Raw genomic sequence first — 14,920 nt, forward strand, 5'->3', positions numbered from 1 at the left:
AACGTGGGTAAATTTCACACCACCCCTGGGTTGTCTCCACAACCAACGCTCCCAAGATTGCGAGCACAGACTCAGGGTGTGGAAAGAAACACTTGGAGAAAAGGAGGGAAGTTGGAGCTAATTTGAGGGAACACACCCAACGGGTTTCATAAATCAAAACGATGGGCAAAAGAGACACCTCCCAAGTAGTTTGGATGGTGTTCATCTCCCTTCAGCTTCCTACGTCCAGCCACCACAAAGATTTCTTCACCTAGCTGATCTTTATCTACAATCTCCTTGGTTGCTGTCTTTGGCCTGATGACTTTCCCCGTGGATGACTTCAATTCTTTGTCTCTCTCAGCTGTGACGTGCATGACACATTCATGTGCGGACAGTCCCCAGGTGTCTGTGCTCTGCGTTTCGCAAAGGCCCCCGCGTCTTAGTGACAGACTGTAGGTTCTACCATAATACTGGTGATAAAAGTAACGATCCTCCAAATAAAACAACCCAAAGTGGTTCCAGGTCTGGTTTCCGTGGCAATGAAACAAGGAACTCAGCTGATGCAAACCAAGAGCAAGTTCAAAGCTTGGTTCGAATCCCAGAGTAAAGGCCTGGCCTGCGTGCTAATTAGCAACAATTTTTTAATTAACCCCAATGGCTATGCCTCCCTGTGGGATGTTATTCCTTTGCTAAGGTAAACAAGTCTCCTAAGATTAATTATCACAACTGTTTCTGCCCCTGCATTGTGGCTCCCAAGGAAGCTGCCCACCAGAGGAAGGGCAGGAAATTAGAGCAATCAGAGGAATCTCAAGGTGCCTTCTTTGCACTGTCAGCTGGGGCATGGACCAACGGATCAATGAGATCATTGAGGGAAAAACCCCTCGTGGTAAATTTGAGGCCTAGTATGAGAGACCCGATGTGAAGCCTGAGCTGAAGTAGTCAAAACATCTCAGCCATACACCACAGCTCAGTTGTACACAGAAGGCCGGGCCCAACTCACACAACCCAGCAGGCACCTGCCTGATCCTGCGGAAACACTCAGTCCACAATGGTGGTAGCAGAAGAGTTCATTGCCAGACACATGCCCCAAGGAACACAGGGACGGGCTGAGCCATCTAAATGAGATGTGCACGAGGGCAGCTTGATGGGTAGAGAGGTTTACATACAACCAAACTGCAGAAGGTAACGAGGGGTCACTGGTGTGTTTTAAGATCTTCTTCAGGGGCAACGGCTTTGATCAATGGTGAAAGGAGAATTTCACCTTTCAGTGAGCCAGTCCCTCGTTAGAGAGGCAGAGAACACGAGAACTGGAAGGGACCTCGTGGCAGGACCAAGCCCCATCTAGAACTTTCTTAACGGGTGTCTATCTAACTCTTATTTAAATATCTCCAGTGAGGGAGATTCTATGTGCATATATGTGTGATGCTACCTGTTACCATTGAGCCAGGGCATTAGATCTGTTCCTTGCCGGTGATAAAACCTGGCCAAGTGCCTTTGCTGAAAACCAACTCTGTGTATTTATTGGGTGCCTTGATTGAAACCACATGTATGGGCCATCTGGCCAGAGTTAGCACAGCCCAGAGCTGCACATCCATCAGCACTCCTCATCTCCCTTGTGTCTCTCCCATCCCCCTCTCCATGGTGCGCTGGGCTCTGCCTCCATTGAAGCATTTCCCACCTCTGCAACTGACCACTACTCATGTCTTAGTGGAGCTGTGGAGTACAGGTGTGTACCTTGTCCACTTTCTTGGCGAATAAAGAAGTAGTTTTGGTTCAGTTCCATCAGCCATAAAGATCTCAACTCCCTTTGTCCTGAGCCTTGACAGTGCAAAGGGGAGAGTAAGAGACCCATGTGAAGTGATGAAGGGCCCAGAGCTACGCTGAACGCAATGAGAAGAGAAGAGTGGCCTGGCCAATGCTTACACTGGAATCCAGGAAAGCTTCCCCAGATATCCATTGTCATTTTCCACAATTCAACCAGATTGAGCATTTGCACAAGGGTGCAGGAAGAGAGTGCAACGTGAGTGCACAACAATCAGGGAGGGGATCCTGCCTTCTTTAAAAGTTTCCCCTGACACTTTCTGAGCCTCAGTTTCCCCCCTTGGAAAACAGGACTGATAATTCATACTCTGTCTGGTCTACTTCGCTCATGAATACTATCAGACATGGTAGAGGCGGTGGATTCTCCATCCCTAGAGGGTTTTAAGTCTTGACTTGACTAAGTCCTGGCTGGGATGACTTAGTTGGGGTTGATCCTGTTTGAGGCAGGGGCTGGACTCTCTCTCCTCCTCAGGTCCCTTCCGGCCCTAGGAGTTTATAATTCTATTATTCTCTTGCTCAGCACCTGAGCTGGCACAAAGAAGAATAAGGATAGAATCTGGTTGGATTATCTGGGGTCTACTGTCCTGCATGAGACCACTCGATGCTCTTCTTCGGGCCTCTGTCATAATCCAAAAAGGGATGTGACGTGGTGCACAAGACAATTGTTCTCCTGTGTCTGTGTCTCAGGCCCAACCACCCAATGCAGCGACACATCCCTGAGCACAGGGTTCCACGGAGGTGGGAGGGCAGGGGAGCAGAAGGGGAGACGTACCGAGCAGAATGCTGTGATGGCGGCAGAGATGTCCTGCTGAGTGTGTGGGCCAGTTTACTCCTATTTCACAAACTCGGGGGGAATTCTCTGGCTTGTGTCCCATGGCAGGAGCACCTGGAGAAACATGACTCATCCCCATTAGAGTGGCTGGGTTTGATCCTCATCTGGCAGAAATCTACACAGCTCCATTCACTTCAGTGAATTTACTCCTGATTTACACCCGTGAGGAGTCTGGGAGGGGCGACTGCTCTAGGCAATCCAGTGGAGTTGCCCAGGAGTCAGACAGGGGAGCGAGGACAGAATCCAGACGCTGGTGGAGCTGGGGATCTGGCCCTTTTAGGTCCATGGCTGTACTCAGATAAATGCCAGCTGAGGCCTGGTCAGTTATCAGCAACAAGCAATGCCCAATCTTGTTTAATTGGCCGACTCTGCAGAGGTTTCGGACCAGAGACCTGGAGGACATTCACAGCCCTGGTCCCATGCGGCCTGCAGGGATATAAAGACAGAGCCAATGAGGTGGGATGTGGTGAGAATGCTGTGGGCTCTGCAGTGCTGTGGGCTCTAGCGTCAGAGTGGAAGAAGGCTCCCGGGTGAATCCCAAGTACCAAGGCTGTGCCCTTGTCCTGGATGATGGGCCTTGGGATGAGAAAGCTGGATGGTAGACTGGAGTCCGGGCCATAGAGAGAAAGGAAGAATTCTACTCAGCTGGAACAACTTTTCACACTGCAGCCACTGTAAGGCTCCTGCTTTGGCAACGTTCTTCTGTCTGTGTCCCACAGTCTCTGAATCCATCCCACTGCCTCACCCTGGGCAAGTTCTCAGCCAAATATTTTCTTTGGAGAGAAATCGATCCATCCAGCCATCTGTCCTTCCCTGGGCAGCACCTGCCTGCCCATCTCTGTGTAGGCATGGCCATCTCTCTGCAGAAAGGGTAAGACAGAGAGGACATAAACCAGAGGTGACAAATGTTAGCCACAAATAGAACGCTGTAAAGTACTTTAATTAGAATTGGGGGTAAGGACCAAGACGACTCAATGAGAATAGAATAGAATGTCCCCTTTCTCAGCTCGTCTCTGGAGTGTATGGTCCTCCAGGTGGCCCCTTTCTCGCCCTGTGATCGGTGCCATCTTGCAGATCAGAGGTCTCTTCCAGCTCTATGAGATGTGTATATGAATAAAAGGTGGGAAATAAGTCCACTGTCCATCAAGCGGAGTTCATACACACAAGCCATGAGCTAAAGACCCACCTCCATGCAGCTTGGGCTGTGCCCTTTGCCCTTCAGATGCATTAGTCCAGCAACCCCAAAGTCTCCTTCACTTGCCCAACATTTATGAGAAACTCTTGAAAGTTGCTGTCCTTGGCGAGGTCAATTTCTCCATGTGTTCTACCTGGACAATTTCTCGGCTCTGTCTCTCTCAGCTGTCACATGTGTTACATTCATGTGTGGGCAGATGCTGTGGGTCCTTTACTTTCTGTGGGGCTCCATGTGTCTATGTCGGCTGCAGACGTGATTTCTGGGGTCCATGAGTGTTGTCTGAAATTATCACCCACCTCCGTTAATTTGCAATTGTGGAGTTGTGAGAGCAGGAGAGCAGGAGGGATTTACAACCCTTTTGCCATGGGTCTCAATGGGGATATAAGGAGCAGGGAGATCCATAAGGAGGCGAGGAGCTGTGAGGTCTGTGTCAGTGTGGGGTGATATGATACAGACAGCTCTCACCAGTTCTGTAGGAGGTTAGGGCTCCTGGCTGGTTACCAAGCCCCCAGGCTGTGCACGGGTTCTTGGCAATGGGAAGTTGGGATAAGAAAGCTGGAAGGGATTAGACACGAGTCCTGGCTGGAGACGGGAAGGAAGAATTTCCATCAGTTGGAACAATTTCTCCTGATGCAGCCACTGTAAGGCTCCTGCTTTGGTAAAGATCTTCTCTCTCTCTCCCTCATTCTTTGCCTGTCTCAGCCACTCTGCCTTGCCCTGGGGAAATTATCATCCAATATATCCATCAGCAAAATGGATCCATCCTTCCTTCCCTGTGCACTGTTTGCCTGACTGTCTCTGTAGCATTAATCTTCCCCTCCTCATTTGTCATAACCCCGACCCACCAGCATCACCCTTTAAGCCTCTCCAGGGCAGAATGCAAACAGACACTTCAACATTGTCATTTCAACCTCATCCTCTGTCGTAGTGACAAAGCCTGACCTGCGCATCACGGCACAGTGAGGACAAGCTGTGCTAGGGGCTGGAACAATTTGAGTCGTGGAGCTGCCAAGAACCTCTAGATCAAACTGAACCCCGAGTGTGAAGGAAACAATTTTAAGCCAGTGTTAACCTGCTGAACCTCCAGATCCCATATCTCCAGCATGGGTGGCTCTGGCTGTTCCCCTTTCCTTCCATTCCTCTTCCTTCTCTCTCTATCTCTCTGTAACGCATCGTCTAGATTGCTGAGAACGGCGGGCAAAAAATGGGCAAATGAGCAACACATTTCCGTATCTAATGCTGACAGTTCTGTCGGGAGAGGCTTTTCTGAAATTTCATCCAACTTCACAGGGACAACTGTTGCAAGGCCCCTCCTCTGCCGAGACGTTCCTTCTTCCTCGTGGTACGAGGATGACCAGGATGTCGGCAGAACTCCCCCGAAGCAGCAGCCTTCCGTCATTAACAAATGTGGGGAAATCCATCACTATGCTTATCGACTGCATGTTCCATACCATTAGTCCCAAACTCAGATCAACCTTTGCATTTCTAACAACCAAACCCTTTGGCTATGCTGAAACTGTGCCCATAACTGGAAGTAAGATGCACATTTTGCTCCCTGCTTGCATGTCCATCCAGCTGTGGAGAGGGTGACAAGAACAAACCACAGATAAGAAATGTGAGCCACAAATGGGAACCCATAAGTTACTTTGCTTAGAATAGGTGTAATGGCCTAGACAGAAGAGAAATTATTCAGATAGAATAGAATAGAATAGGAGGTCCCCTTTCTCTGCTCATCTCTGGACTGTATGATCCTCCAGGTGGTCCCTTTCTTTCCCCATATTCAGTATCATCATGATGAGGCCCTCACCACATATGGCATTACCATGACAGATCTATAACCTGCACCCAATGGAAGAGAGTAATGGGAGCAGTGGATGGAAGGGTGGATATCGACGCTTCTGGATGATAGAATATTTATTGTTTCACTAATCTATATTATTTCTCTGCCCCACTCAGGAATGAGTCCCAATCGGGACTGGTCAACCACACGATGGTGACTCACTTCATCCTCTTGGGGATCCCCAACACCGATGGCCTCCAGACGATCCTCTTCTTCACTGTCTTAACCTTCTACCTCTGCACCCTCATGGGCAACCTGCTCATCTTATCAGCTGTCCTCATAGACTCCCGCCTGCACACCCCCATGTACTTCTTCCTCTGCAACCTTGCCGTGCTGAACATCGGAATGCCCTCCATCGGCTCTCCAAAATTGTTGACCATCCTGTGGGGTCAGAACAGAGTCATCTCCCTGGGCGGGTGCGTGTCCCAGGCCTTCTTTTGGCACCTCCTGGGAAGCACCGAGTGCCTACTCTATACGGTCATGGCCTTCAACCGGTACGTGGCCATCTGCCACCCACTGCGCTACCTGATCATCATGAACTGGAGGGTGTGCGCCCTCCTGGCTGCCGGCACCTGGATCGCCAGCATCTTCCACTCTGCCATCCTCACCAGCCTGACCTTCACGCTGCCCTACTGCGGCTCCAACGTGGTGGACTATTTCTTCTGCGACATCTTCCCAGTAGCTAAGCTGGCCTGCGCGGACACACACATCCTTGAGACCGTGTCCTTCACCAACATTGGTGTAGTGCCCATGACCTGCTTCCTCCTCATCCTCCTCTCCTACGTCCGCATCATCTTCTCTGTCCTGAAGATGAAGTCCGGCGCAGGGCGAAGCAAAGCAGCCTCCACTTGCGGCTCGCATATGACCATGGTGACCCTGTTCTTCGGGCCCAGTGCCCTGGTCTACACTCAGCCCCAGATGAGCCAAGTGCTGGTGCCAGCTGTTCATATCTTCGGCAACATGGTCACCCCCATGCTGAACCCGGTTATCTACACACTGAGGAACACGGAGGTGAAAGCAGCTCTGAGAAAACTCACAGGGCCTCACATGGTTGCCAGCTGACGTGCAACTACTGTAGACTTAATAGATGGGTCTGTGTCTTCATGTGTCCGCAAAGATACGTTCATGGCTGCTCTGTAACTTTTTCAACCTCGGTGTCTCCCCACTTCCCCAGCTATGTATTCGGAGCACTAGAATTGCTCCCATCATCCCCAGCGGTCTTTGACATCCAGGGAACTATAGACCGGTCAGCCTTACCTCAATCCCTGGGAAAATGATGGAGGGAATCCTCAAGGAATCCATTTTGGAACACTTGGAAGAGGGAAAAGCGATCCAAAATAGCCAACATGGATTCAACAGGGGCAAGTCCTGCCTGACCAATCTGATTAGCTTCTATGATGAGGTAACAAGCTCTGTGGACATGGGGAAGTCAGTGGATGTGATATTCCCTGACTTCAGCAAGGCTTTTGATATGGTCTCCCACAACATTCTTGTCCATTAGTTAAGGAAATATGGATTGGATACTCGGACTATAAGATGGATAGAAAGCTGGCTTGATGGTTGGGCTCAACGGGTAGTGGGTCAATGGCTCAATATCTGGATGGTGGTCGGTTTCAAGCGGAGTGATGCAAGCCTCAGCTCTGGGGCTGGTGTTATTCACCATCTTTATTAATGACCTGGATGAGGGACTGGATGGCACCCTCAGCAAGTTTGCGGATGACACAAAACTAGGGGGAGAGGTAGATTTGTTGGAGGGTAGAGAGAGAATCCAGAGTGACCTGGATATATTGGAGGACTGGGCCAACAGAAATTTGATGCATTTCAACAAGGAGAAGTGTAGAGTCCTGCATCTGGGGCGGAAGAATCCCAAGCATTGTTACAGGCTGGGGACCGACTGGCTCAGCAGCAGTACGATGGAAAGGGACCTACGGGTTATGGGGGATGAAAGGCTGGATATGAGTAAACAGTGTGCCCTTGTAGCCAAGAAGGCGAACAGCATATTAGGTTGCATTAGGAGGAGCATTTCGAGCAAGTCTAGAGAAGTAGTTGTTCCCCTCTATTTGGCACTGGTGAGGCCACATCTGGAATATTGTGTATGGTTTTGGCCTCCCCCCCAGCATAAAAAGGATGTGGATTTGCTGGAGCAGGTTCAACAGAGGGCAACAAAAATGATTAAGGGACTGGAGCACAAGACCTCCAAGGAACGGTTGAGATATTTGGGCTTGTTTAATTTTCGAAGAGAAGACTTAGGGGTGGTTAATCGCAGCCTTCAACTTTCTGAAGGGGAGCTGTAAAGAAGAGGGTGAGAAACTGTTCTCAGTGGTGTCAGATGGCAGAGCAAGGATTTGAAGAGGGAGAGGTGCAGGTTAGATGTTAGGAAAAACTTTCACCAGGTGGGTGCTGAAGCATTGGAATGCATTGCCTGGAGAGGTGGTGGTTTCTCCATCCATCGAGGTTTTTAAGTCCCAGCTGGACAAAGGTCCTGTCTGGGATGACTTAATGGGGGTTGATCCTGCTTGAAGCAGGGGACTGGACTAGATGACCTCCTGAGGTCCCTTCCAGCCCTGTGATTCTGTGACATGCTGTGAGGGTGACATTTTCAAAGCTGCCAAAGGCACACGTAACCTGCGCTCAATTCAATGGGTGCTGGAGATCACCATCTTCCAGAAGACTTTGGAAAGATGGGCCTTATTACACCCATCAACTCCTCTCAAAGTGTTTATGTACATTATCATCAGTGTAACTCACACATCTCCAACCAGCCTTCTGTCCCATCTGCAAGCTCTCTAATCCAGCACCTTCAGGACGTGACCAGGGCGGGACGAGGGAATTTGTTGGACCGCGGAGGTCACTATTGTGGAAACAAGAGACCAGAGGCCTAGCAAAAGTTTGGTGAAACTATAGCCTGGCCTGAAAGGAATGATGGGTACTATGCTGAAGGTATGTGGAGACGAGGGATGAGACCCCGATACCTCTATCATACTTATAAAGTCAAGGAGCTTTGAGATAAGCCAGACCCAGGCCATGCCAGCTCCCATTAACTAGGACAGTAAGCTTTGAAGTTTGTTACTAAGCCTACGTGACTGTAGTTTTCTTTACTTGTAAAAATATATATATCTCCCCAAATTAATGTTTGGGGATACGCCTCCAACAGGCTAGGGAAAACTCTGCTTGTATATTCTAATAAAGAGTCCCTGATGGTTTCTCACCAAACGTCGAGTGAAGCTTTGTTTCTTCCACAGTATTGTTTAGCAGGATGAAAGACCAAGCCCCCAGGTTGTGCACGGGTTCTTGGCAATAGGTAGTTGGGATAAGGAAGCTGGAAGGAGTTAAACTGGAGTCCTGGCTGGAGATAGGAAGGAAGAATTCCCATCAGCTGGAAAAGCTTCTCCAATGCAGCCACTGTAAGGCTCCTGCTTTGGTAAAGATCTTCTCTCTCTGTCCTCCAGTCTCTGCCTGTCTCGGCCACTCTGCCTTGCCCTGGGGAAATTGTCATCCAATATATCCATAAGCAAAATGGATCCATCCATCCATCCGTCCTTCCCTGTGAGCTGTTTGCCTGACTGTCTCGGTAGCATTTATCTACATTTATCATTTATCAGCTAAAACCTCCGGCTACGCCTAAACTATACCCATAACTGGAAGTAAGGTGCTCAGTTTGCTCCCTGCTTGCATGGCCATCGCACTGTGGAGAGGGTGACAAGAACAAACCACAAGTAAGAAATGTGAGCCGCAAATAGGAACCTCTAAGTTACTTTGGTTAGAATAGGGATAATGGCCTAGACAGAAGAATAATTACTCAGATAGAATAGAATAGAATAGGAGGTCCCCTTTCCCTCCTTATCTCTGGACGGTAGGATCCTCCAAGAATCCTCCCTATGATCAGATTCAGCACGGTGAGGCCCTCACCCCAAATGGCATGACAATGACAGTAATACACACTGCACCCAATGGACGAGAGCAATGGGCAGTAGAAGGAAGGGTGGGCGTTGGTGCTATTGAGAGGTAGATTTTTGTTTCAATACCTTGCTCATATTATTTCTCTGTCCTTCCCAGGAATTAGTTCCAAATGGGACTGGTCAACCACACAGTGGTGACTCATTTCATCCTCTTAGGGATCCCCAACACCGACGGCCTGCAGTCCATCCTCTTCTTCACCTTCTTAGCCTTCTACCTCTGCACCCTCCTGGGCAACCTGCTCATCTTATCAGCTGTCCTTGCTGATTCCCATCTGCACACTCCCATGTATTTCTTCCTCTGCAACCTCGCCATGGTGGACATTGGAATCTCTTCCAACATCACCCCAAAAATGCTGGCCGTCCTGTTGGGTCAGAACAGAGTCATCCCCCTAAGTGGGTGTGTTTTCCAGGTCTTCTTTGGTCACATCCTGGGTAGCACCGAGTGTCTGCTCTACACTGTCATGGCCTATGACTGGTATGTGGCCATCTGCCACCCGCTGCGCTATCTCCTCATCATGAACTGGAGGGTGTGCGCCCTCCTGGCTACCGGCACCTGGATCACCAGCTGCTTCCACTCCACCATCCTCACCAGCCTGATATTCACGCTGCCCTACTGCAGGTCTAACGTGGTGGACTATTTCTTCTGTGACATCTTCCCAATAGTCAGGCTAGCCTGTTCAGACACACACATTGTTGAGACAGTGACCTTCACCAACACGGGCATGGTGCCCATGGTCTGTTTCCTCCTCATCCTCGTGTCCTACATCTGCATTATCTTCTCCGTCTTAAAGATGAACTCAGGCAAAGGGCCATGCAAAGCGGTCTCCACTTGCAGCTCGCATCTGACCGCAGTGATGCTTTTTTTTGGGCCTTGTGCCCTGGTCTACGCTCAACCCCAGCTCAGCCACGTGCTGGTGCCAGCCGTTCAGGTCTTCGGCCTTGTGGTGGCGTCCATGCTGAACCCGATGATCTACTCCCTGAGGAACAAAGAAGTGAAGGGTGCTCTGAAAAAGATTGTTGGGGCTCACATATTTTCCCACTGATGTGCAGGAACTGTAGAGGTAGTAAGGGGGTATCTGTGCTAATTCATCTGGACATATCCCTGCATGGCGGCTCTGTGTCTCTTATGCACCTCTGTGTCTCCCCCTTCTCCAGCTATTTGCAGCTCTAGAAATGCTCCCATAATCCCTAGCTCTCTCTGACACGCTGTAAGGGGAACATTTGCAAAGCTGCCTCTGGGACAGAGGGGCCTCACCTGACTTCCATTCAATGAGTCTTGGAGATCAAAATCTCCTAGAGGAGTTTGAAAAGATCAGCCTTCCTCTGCCCATCTTCATGTCTCAACCTGTCTATGCGCATCATTGTAAGTGTAACTCCCATAACTCCTGACTGTGGAGTTCTGTCCCATCTACAGGTTGAACGTCTCTGATCTGGCACCTTTGGGACCTGACTGATGCCGGTCGAGAGAATATGCTAGAGCATGGTAGGTCAGGGTTGTCTAGCAGCATTACCAACACTTCCACTGCTTACTGGGCTCTTAGAAGACATTTTTCTTAACTTACAGCTACAGAACGTCACAGAACACTGACAGCCAGGTCCAGTGTCTGGCAACCAACTTTAGAGAGTTTTAACCTGTAGTAGAACTGAGATCGTTTTCAGACAGAGATAAGTGACTCTACTCTCCAGCCTTTGCTGAGGGCTATGGGACTTTTAACACATGCAGTAGAGGCTCACGCATTTTACCCAGAGGCCTGAAGTTTGGTCCCTCCCGCTGATAAACTGGGTCTATAGGTTGAGTCAGCAGGAGCCAGGGTCAGGTTTAATATCTAAGCGTTGCTTCCCATCAACACAAGACAGACCAGCTCACCCCTTGCCCCAGTAATCTGGGGAAATTTCACACCTTGGAAGTCCATACTTCCTCATGGGCTATCACAGTCAGAGTGCGGAAAGAAACACTTTAATACAAGGAGGGAGCTAGGTCCACCATCATTTGATGCAGAGGGATAGCTCGGTGGTTTGAGCATTAACCTGCTAAAGCCAGGGTTGTGAGCTCCATCCTTGAGGTGGTCATTTAGGGATGGGGGCAAATAGATGTCAGGGGCTGTGCTTGGCCCTGCCCAGAGGGCAGGGAATTGGACTAGATAACCTCCTGAGGTCCCTTCTGGCACTAGGAGATTGTATCTCCAATCGTAAAAAGGAGAAAACATCCAACAGGGTTCTTTAACATAGACCAGGAGCTAAAACACTCTCAAATAGCTTGAGAAACACCCTTTTCCCATCAGGTTCCTAACTCCAGCAGCCCCAAAGTCTCTTTCATGTGCCTGACCTTTATAGGTACCAGTCACGTGACCGGACTTTAGATTGGCTGTGGAATCCATTTGATGTGTCTGTGATATTTATTGGCCCCAAACAGTGTCCTGGGGGGCCATGTGAGGTGTCTAATGAAATCCATGTATGTTACTTATATGTCCGTATCATGTTTGTATGTAAAGTTATAGATTGTAGCTCTGTAGCCCTGTTAGAAATATTTTAGTGGTCAGCTTCACAATGAGAGGTATGAACTCAGCCCCAGCCAGGACATTGCCGCCCACTGCTCAGGTGACCTGGGCTGAACAAAGAAATTGAAATCAGATGCCCAAACATCCATCCCACCTGCCATGTGAATGACTGGGGTGTGCTGGGAAAACCGGGATCCACTGGCATTTTTCCACAGCGGCTCACCTGGGTCAGGTGGCATTGACCCTCAAGGGCCTATGGGATGAAGAAAGGCTTCGTCCTTGGACGAGGGAGAACTGTGAAGGGGACCTAGCAGGTGGGCTCTTGGACTTTTGTCTCAGTTCTTCATGCTGACTTCAGCTCTCCAGATCTCCAATTCTCCAGTAACTAGAACTATGAGGTCTGAAATCCTACCGCAGCATGGGGTCGACTTTCGGAGACTTTCAAGAATCAGCATATAACCTCGCTGGCTGCATCTGTAACTGTAATTGATGTATGTAAATTATCACTTTAACAATTTTTCAAGCTAACCCTGTTCTTTCTTTCTTTCTTTCTTGCTAATAAACCTTTAGATTTTAGACTAAAGGATTTGGATGTGTGCTCGTTTGGGGTTGTTTCCTCCGGGCTGGTAGAGCAGCTGGGAAGTCTGTGGGTTCACTTGCGTGGCTTCTGGCAGGTCAGTGGGGCTGGCACAGGTACTTCTGAGGCTTGTCAGATTTGCCTTAGCAGGAAGGAAATGCCAGCCTGGGGCTGCAAGTGTCCCAGATTTTAAGCAAAGACGCCCTGATTAATTTCTTTAGCTGTGCCTGGAAACCCTACCATGTTACAGTATCCCCTCATGGTTGCTGGCCTGGCCAGGTCGGTTTCCCCAGTTGTTACACACAGATCATTTAAATGCTTTGTCTCTCTCAGCTGTAACATAGAATCATAGATCGCTAGGACTTGAAGGGACCTCGAGAGGCCATCGAGTCCAGCCCCCTGCCCCAATGGCAGGACCAAGTACTGTCTAAACCATCCCTGATAGACATCGATCTAACCTGTTCTTAAATATCTCCAGCGATGGAGATTCCACAACCTCCCTTGGCAACTTATTCCACTGTCTGACCACCCTGACAGTTAGGAACTTTTTCCTTATGTCCAACCTAAACCTCCCTTGCTGCAGTTTAAGTCCATTGCCCCTCGTTCTATCCTCAGAGGCCAAGAAGAACGAGTTTTCTCCCTCCTTCTTATGACACCCTTTTAGATACTTGAAAGCTGCTATCATCTCCCCCTTCAGTCTTCTTTTTTCCAAACTAAACAAGGCCAGTTCTTTCAGCCTTTCTTCATAGGTCATGTTCTCTAGACCTTTGATCATTCTTGTTGCTGGCAGGCACCGACCCTTGTGCCAGCTGGGGCAAGTGAGGAGTCTAATGAAAGCTGGTGATGCCCTGAATCTATCCATGTTACTTGTAGGTCTGTGCCAGGTTTGTAGGTGATGTTATATATTCTGGCTCTACAGCTGGATTAGAAATGTTTAGTGATGAGTTTCACAGTGGGAGCTGTGACCGCCAGCCCAGCCAGGAAGAGGGGCTAAGACAAAGGAACTGATTCCCAGACGTTCAATACACATCTCAAGAATGTGGGACTTTCCTTCTGCGTTACAACAAATAGGAACATGCCATAGTAACCCAGCCAGTCAGGTGGTAAGTCAAAACATATGGGAGACATATGTCTCGGTTAGAGACCGTAAGTCCTACCCTAATACTGGTGAAAAAATAGTGATAATCCAAATAAAACAAGAAGTCCTATGGCATCTTATAGACTTACAGATCTGTTATCTGTTTGTCTATAAGGTGCCACAGGACTTCTTGCTGTTTTCGAAGATACAAGCTAACACAGCCACCTCTCTGATACTTGACACCAGTCCAAATAATAATAGGCAAATGCAGGGCCAGCTCTGATTTCCATGGCAACGAAACAAGACGCTCAGCTGATGCAAGCCAAGAGCAAGTTGAGCGCTTGGTCCCCATCCCAATGAGAAGGCTTCCCTGGGAACTCATTAGATGTAGCATTTTAATTCACCCCAAGGGTCATTGTCCCCAGTGGGATGTGATGCTCAGGCTGGGAAAAACACATCTCCTGAGATTAATTATCCCATCTGCTTCGGCCCCTGCGTTCTGGCTCCCAAATAAACTGTCCACCTCAAGAAGGGCAGGAAAGTTCAGTGATTTGGGGTATCTCCAGGGGCCTTATTAACACTGTGATGCTAGGGCAGGGACCAATGGATCAATGAGCTCATGGATTGAAAAACCCCTAGTAGTAAATCTGAGGCCTGGCATGAGAGGCTTGGCGCGAGGCCTGACGCCTGGGCTAAATTTGTTAAAACTTCTCAGATATACAGTATAATTGAGTTGAAAGCAGAAGACTGGGCCTGGCTCCCAGAACCTGGCAGAAGCAGGTCTGATCCTGCAGAAATTCACGATCCTGAGTGATGGTAGCAGAAGAACTCAAGACCAGACACATCCCCCAAGGAGAACAGGGACTGGCTGAGCCATTGTCAGGAGAAGTTTAGGAGAACAGATTGTTGGGTAGAGAGGTTTGGACAGAACCAATGTGTACAGAGTAATGAGGGGCCATGGAGATATCAATGGAATGGACAAGTGTCACCTGTTTGTATTTTCATAAAAGATGTGCCTCGGAAGCAATTTCTGTGACCAATGGGAGAATGGAGATTTCAACCATTCGACAAGCCAGTCCCTCTCAGTAGAGTCATAGAACACTAGAACGGGAAGGAACTCCAACAGGCCATCGAGTTCAGG

At 49.1% G+C, this 14,920-nt stretch overlaps 2 protein-coding genes across 2 annotated transcripts; both read left to right on the forward strand.

Annotated features, from left to right (window-relative positions):
• The first annotated feature begins 5,805 nt into the window (after nt 1–5,805).
• LOC142004620 (olfactory receptor 10D3-like) lies at nt 5,806–6,729 on the forward strand. The gene has a single exon (XM_074982237.1). It carries the CDS (start codon nt 5,818–5,820, stop codon nt 6,727–6,729), a length of 912 nt encoding a protein of 303 aa, XP_074838338.1. The 5' UTR covers nt 5,806–5,817.
• A 3,007-nt stretch (nt 6,730–9,736) lies between these two features.
• Nucleotides 9,737–10,669, forward strand: LOC142004621 (putative olfactory receptor 10D4). Its single transcript, XM_074982238.1, has one exon. It carries the CDS (start codon nt 9,737–9,739, stop codon nt 10,667–10,669), a length of 933 nt encoding a protein of 310 aa, XP_074838339.1.
• The last annotated feature ends 4,251 nt before the right edge of the window (nt 10,670–14,920 follow it).

The sequence above is a fragment of the Carettochelys insculpta genome, chromosome 32 (genome assembly GCF_033958435.1).
Source record: "Carettochelys insculpta isolate YL-2023 chromosome 32, ASM3395843v1, whole genome shotgun sequence".
Classification (NCBI taxonomy): domain Eukaryota; kingdom Metazoa; phylum Chordata; order Testudines; family Carettochelyidae; genus Carettochelys; species Carettochelys insculpta.